The following is a 6000-nucleotide window of genomic DNA, read 5'->3' as shown; positions in this document are numbered from 1 at the left end:
GAAGTTGCTAGTTCCGTCGTTGCTCTGTCTTCGTGAGGGGAAGAAGAGACGAGAAGGGATGTGATTTTGGTTACATGGCGAGCTTATCCAACAGGCGGACATGGATGACTATCCAAGTCTATGGGAGATGATCGTGGCCATTGCTTTTGTCCCTTCAGCAGTCCCACGAGTGTCTTGTCTTCGTCACAAGCTCGACTCTCCCTTGTCTTTTTGGGCTTGCGTGATGAAGGGAAATGCGTTTTTGTCTGTGAATAACATTATTTTGCAGGAAAGAAAGCCTGCAGTCCATGGTTCCAGAACGCATGCCTAACTTATTATTTAATTTTTACCAAAAAAGAATTAGATCAAGTTGACCTGAAATCCTGAGATTTACTTTAAAAAATTATAATCGAGTTTCAAACATTTGGGTCAATCTGAATTTTCAGGTCCGACTAAGACCTAGCTATTCCACAAGTTGGATTTCTTAATTCTCATTCGGAATTGAGTCAGTTCGCGTTCTTAGATTGAAGTTGCTCAAGGCTAGATTGGCCAGTATTGGCCAGTATATCTAAAATTAGATCAAAAAAATATTGAAATTGAAAGGCTATTCGTTTATAATCGATAAACCTCCACAAAGTTACATATATAAAAAAAATTAACAGTCAACAAAAGTTAGTTGAGATGTGCAAGTTTACGTTTCTTTCAATGAAATTTATGAATTTTAAGCTAGTTAATGATAGTTATGCGATAATTGTATGTGCAGTTTTAAAATTTGACGACAAAGAATATTTTTGGAAAAAATATAAAAGCGAAAAGTTACAATCTAAAGACCGAAGCAGCCCAGACCGAACCAAGCAATTATGGTCGGGGCCTTTTCTTCCTTTTCGCGGACTTGGCCAACGAACTAGGCCAAGAAAAGTCAAGTCCGGTCTGCTCTGATCAGGCCGGCAAATCCCTCTAGGCTTGGCCCGTTTGCACCCTTACCCGATGACCCTCTGGCAGCCACCAGTGGTCGCAGCCGGTGGTCATGCTGTGCTGGTGCCGCCATTCACTGCCCGAGCGAGGGTCGATCAGGCCTTTGATGGTGTTCAAGAGGGCCAGTCGACCCTCGCTTATTGATGATGGGTTGTGGCACCACAACTAGCCAAAGGCGTGCTTGCCCTTGCTTGCTCACCGTGATGGCTAGTCGCCACCGCCTGCGTCCGAGCCAGGGTTGTCGGCCCTCGATGGCCAAGGTGAGATAGCGGCTTCACCGCTTTCACCCACCTCCTCCTTTGCTTCTCTTCCTTAATCTCCCGATTCGGTTTTTCTGGTTATTGTCCTTTTAGCATTTTTTTTTTTTATGTACCACTCATTTGGTGCCGTATGTCTTTGAAAGTGCCAGCAATTGTGCATTGCCAATTGAAAATATACTTATGTGGTGTTCAAAGGGCGAACTTCTCTTGATTATCGGAAATTTCATAGTTCCATATTAGATGGAGTATACCCTACCGAGTGATTCATAAATAATGCACTTAATTAAAATGGTGACCTGATTGTGAGATTACCGGAGTATTATATTTGGGGTTTGACCCACAAGAAACTGGTCAAGTCATTACTTATTATATTAATGAAGATTCACCCGAGTAGATGTGTGCTTTATGGTGGACTAGACGCAAACTTGATCCACCGGGACGGGGAGGGATCGTGGGGACGAGAGGGCACAAACAAGGAGCTCTTAATGGGCTTGTAGAATAATGAAAATGGTAGGAATGGATTGGACCACATATCAACTGTGGGAGGATGTGTTGGGTTATGCTGGTCAAATCAATCAGAACGGCAATCCTTAATATGGGAAAGTCTGTAGCACCACAAAATTTCACATCATAAGGAAAAAGGTCATATCAATTGATTCATAAGTAAATATTACCCTATAATAATCACCATCTTATGCGATTTACTTAAAAGAGTACTTTTTGGAGATTAGTTTCAAGTGGGACATGCGGAATAAATAAAACCATTTTTCACCACTTTTAAGGTGCAACACGATGCACCTTTACCACGGCGTCAAATTGAAGTATCGATTTTGTTTGGCACCGTGTTCTACTTTACAAATTTTCCAATCCACTGAAATCGCAGGAGAACGGAGTGACCTCAAAGAAGCGATTAATGCGGTCACCTTTTCCGTTCGTAAATCAGAAAAAGCAGGCTGCCACTCAAGAAAGTAGCCATACGGAAGACAGTAAAAATTTAAGTGGCCGCAGTATCGATTGCATGACGCCGAAAAGCCTTCGCTTCCGGCGTTTGCCTGGAATCGTCACTGAACAACGGCGAATGCAAAGAACGTGCGGAGGGCGTAGGCTGGATGCAGGCTTGGTCAGCGGTATATGTTTAGGGCAAGTAACAGGTGACAGATCAAAAGCTTCGATATTTTGACACAGCGTACGTCTGTCCATCTAACCACACACTTGTGCCCGAGGGGTCAAACTTGGATTGGCATATGTTCTTTCCCCTTTTATCTATGCAAGGAACATGGAAGGGCATCTGAACCGGTACTCTCTGCATTCGTGGCCATAGCCGAAGTTCTTTTAAACCAAGCTTTGTCTCTTCTCTGCCTCCAACCAATTTGATGAGAATAGCATCGTGGCATTAAGCATTCGTTTCGGCTTGTGCGTCTGCCTCTATCGGAGAGGGAGAGGAAGAGAGAGATTTGGAGAACACGGCAGACGCATGACAAATGAAGACAGTTGAAACTAAGTTTCGAATGCAGTCAGCCTGATACGAGACTGTTTTGCACGAGTGTTCGACCAAAGGTTGGAGGAGTGAGCATGGATCTTAAGCTCTCAAAAGTAACCAGACCATCAACCTTAGCTAAAACAGAAAACAGTTCAACACCAAAGTCCTCCCCTATGACCCCAAGCAACACAGCAATCGCGGCAGACTTCAAAATCCAAGATGACTGTGACTGTATTGGAGAGGATTACGCACCATGAGCAAAGAGGTCCTTATTTACTTTCTCAAGAACATCGCTCGACATCTCGAGCTACAATGTTTTACATCATCCGACTGCAGCGCGGGACAGTATACATAAACATGCCTAATAATCTACAGACAAAGACCGGAAGACATGACTAACAAGCAACAACAATTCAACCTTTGCTTAAAGTTTCCCTCGCGCCGCCATCGCCTCAATCTCTGCTCGGAGCATCTGATCAAACCCTCCTCGGCCTCCAACATTGCTATTATCTATTTCACCTCCCTCGAGCTCTTGCCCGTCCCCATTTCCTCACCAAGAAAAGAAAAAAAGAAAAGCCCGCTTTTTGAAGCTGATGATCTCTTGCTGTACTTCGAGATTCATCCGGCGATCGGAAGCATTGCAAATTCCTCTGCTTTTTTACTTCAGCGGGATGACCCACATCCGCCGCGCTCCCCGTCACAACGGGTTCTTCCGCGGCCTCCCCCTCTTCCTCTTCGGCGGCGCCGTGGCGGCTGGCTGCTGCTGCTGCTGCTGCTGCGGCGGCGCCATCCCGGCATTCTTGTCTGCCGACTGCTGCGGGAACCAATTCGGCAGCCCGCCCTCGGTGGGTCCGACCTTATCTCCGTCCTCATCTCCGCCCTCGAACTTCCCGATCGTGAACCCTAGAGGGAACAACGCCCAGCAGCAGTGGTACGCCTCCTTCCCAGGCACCACGGGCGGCGGCGCCTCGATCGCCACCGCCTGGAACGCCCTCTCGCAGCTCTGGCACCTCAGGCAGCACTCCTCGTACACCGCCGGGTACTCGTACACCATGTAGCAGTACGGGCACGCGGTCCAGAAGCTCGCCGACCTCGCCGCCGCCGCCGCCGCCGCCGCCGCCGCCGCTGCTCCTCCCGCCCGCTTCTCGCTCCCCTTCCCGTGCCCGCTCCCGCTGCCGCCCGCCGGCTCCTGCTGCCCGAAGCCCCGGCTCAGCTGCCCGCCCCTCCGCACGGGCAGCTTGGCGCCCGCGGCCGCGGCCGCCGCCGGCGACAGATCGACCTTGGAGAAGAGGTTGAACTCCTTGTCGTAGAGGGACTTCTTGCCCGGGTCGGAGAGGACGGCCCAGGCGCCGGCGACGAAGCGGAAGGCCTGGTCGGCGTAGGGGTACTTGTTCTTGTCCGGGTGGAGGAGGAGGGCGAGGCGGCGGTACTGGCGCTTGATGAGGTCGTGGTCGTCGGATCGGCGGCCGATCTGGAGGACGGCGTACCAGTCGTGGTGGTTGTTGACGCGCTTCTCGGTGGCGAGGAGGACGTCGACGATGGCCAGGATCTGGTCGGATCCGTCGAGGAGGGGCTCGGTCTCCTGGGCTAGGACGGCGAAGTCCTTGGACCCGGTGAGGTCGCGGGCCACCAGGAGCTTCTCGGCGACGCCGAGGAGGCGCTCGGCCTCGGTCCGGCTGGGGCTCTGCATATTTTCTGGGGAAAAAAAAAAAAAACACAAAAAGAAAATGAGGGAAAGTGGGGGAAAAAAGGAGAGATTGATGGAAAAGTGGTTGAGTTGAAAAGCGTCTGTCCGAGGAGACGACGACGACGACGGAATGTCCGGACGGTAAAATTGTGAGTGGCGCCGAGTGGACGGAATTGGGTCTGGTGGTTTCGCCTAATCACGCTGGCTTTGGGCGTGCGCTACGCGTTGATTGCTATGGGTAATCTCGTCTTTTCAATTCTAACTCGGTTCAACGCCAAAACCAGGGGGGCCGGGCCCCGGGGGGAATGGATTTTTAACTTGTTGCCTTGCCTTCCAAAATTAATAACTTTTAAAAAATGAGCTAATATCACGAAAAATTATAAATTTGTGTGACGAAAAAGTCTAAACAAGTTCACCTTGATAAATTCACCCAAAATAAGTATTTTTATGATAAATTTACCTTTCGTTAATTTTTATTAAATTTTACATTCAAATTGCTGAGTTTAATTTATACATAACAGTTGACGAAAATACCAATTTTGGGTTTTACTCTCCATTTATTACGAGATGTATCGGTTTTGATCTTTTGTGATATATATTCAATTTAATGTAAGCTAACGGAATGTAAATTTATTACAAACATACTAATTTATGATTTTTTATGGTTCAAAAATTAGTTTGAAGTAATTTGAGTTTTTTATAGTCAAAACAATTAATTCGAGATAAAATTATCATGAGTTCAATTTGGACTTTTCCATGCTATTAATCATTAACAAATATAAAAGTACTATTGTTTAGATATTAAGGAAAAAACAATCAAAAACCCTAAAATATATTTATTGTAACAAATTTATCATAATTTTTTTTGCAACGTAAATAAGTACAAACTATACTCACTGTAATATATTTATCATAAATCTTTTTCCCGTGATATCAAAATCTCAAACTTGTATTTACATGACACGTTTGCCCTTCATTCAAGTTTAGTTGGATGATTATCATAGCAAAAACAACATCTTTTTTGTTTCTCTCTAGCCATGTAGCTATCATTGCCAATGCTATTTGGCTTCTGCCATCCATGAAGGTAGATTTTTATTGGTGTTTACTAACAGAATATTGATATGGTAAATGTGTCACGTAGATATAAATTTTGAATTTTTTGCACCACAAAAAATTTAGAATGAACACGTCAAGATGGATATACTTTTGGGGTTTTTAGACTTTTATGATAAGTTTCAAAAGTTTCCCTTTAGAAAAGGTCACAATTTAAGCTTTATGAAATTTGCAAAAATGTAAAACTTCAAAAGTTGTCAAATTTGGCAGGGTCTATTTATGCAATTTTCTCCACTCATATTTCCAAGTGGTAAGTCAGAAACATGCAATATTTTTTCCAGCCCAGCATTTAATCGGTGGTTACAAATCACATGTCTTAACCACATGCAAACTTAACCAAAATTAAATGTGAATAATGTCTACACCTATAACAAAACTAGCGTAACACATCTTGTAACCCATCGATTAAATATATGATTTAAGAATTTTTCTTTGTCTGAAAAAGAGGGTTATATTGCCCCTTAAAAGTAGGATAGTGCTATTTGTACTCCTACATGACTAAGTCC

At 45.2% G+C, this 6000-nt stretch overlaps 1 protein-coding gene across 1 annotated transcript; it reads right to left on the bottom strand.

Moving 5' to 3' along the window:
• Positions 1–2900: 2900 nt before the first annotated feature.
• On the bottom strand, positions 2901–4504 carry LOC104448024 (chaperone protein DnaJ). The gene has a single exon (XM_010061795.3). It carries the CDS (start codon positions 4382–4384, stop codon positions 3392–3394), a length of 993 nt encoding a protein of 330 aa, XP_010060097.2. The 5' UTR covers positions 4385–4504; the 3' UTR covers positions 2901–3391.
• Between the last annotated feature and the right edge of the window lie 1496 nt (positions 4505–6000).

The sequence above is a fragment of the Eucalyptus grandis genome, chromosome 6, assembly GCF_016545825.1.
Source record: "Eucalyptus grandis isolate ANBG69807.140 chromosome 6, ASM1654582v1, whole genome shotgun sequence".
Lineage (NCBI taxonomy): Eukaryota > Viridiplantae > Streptophyta > Magnoliopsida > Myrtales > Myrtaceae > Eucalyptus > Eucalyptus grandis.
The sequence above is the reverse complement of the archived record's forward strand: the minus strand, read 5'-3'. Positions and strand labels throughout refer to the sequence as shown.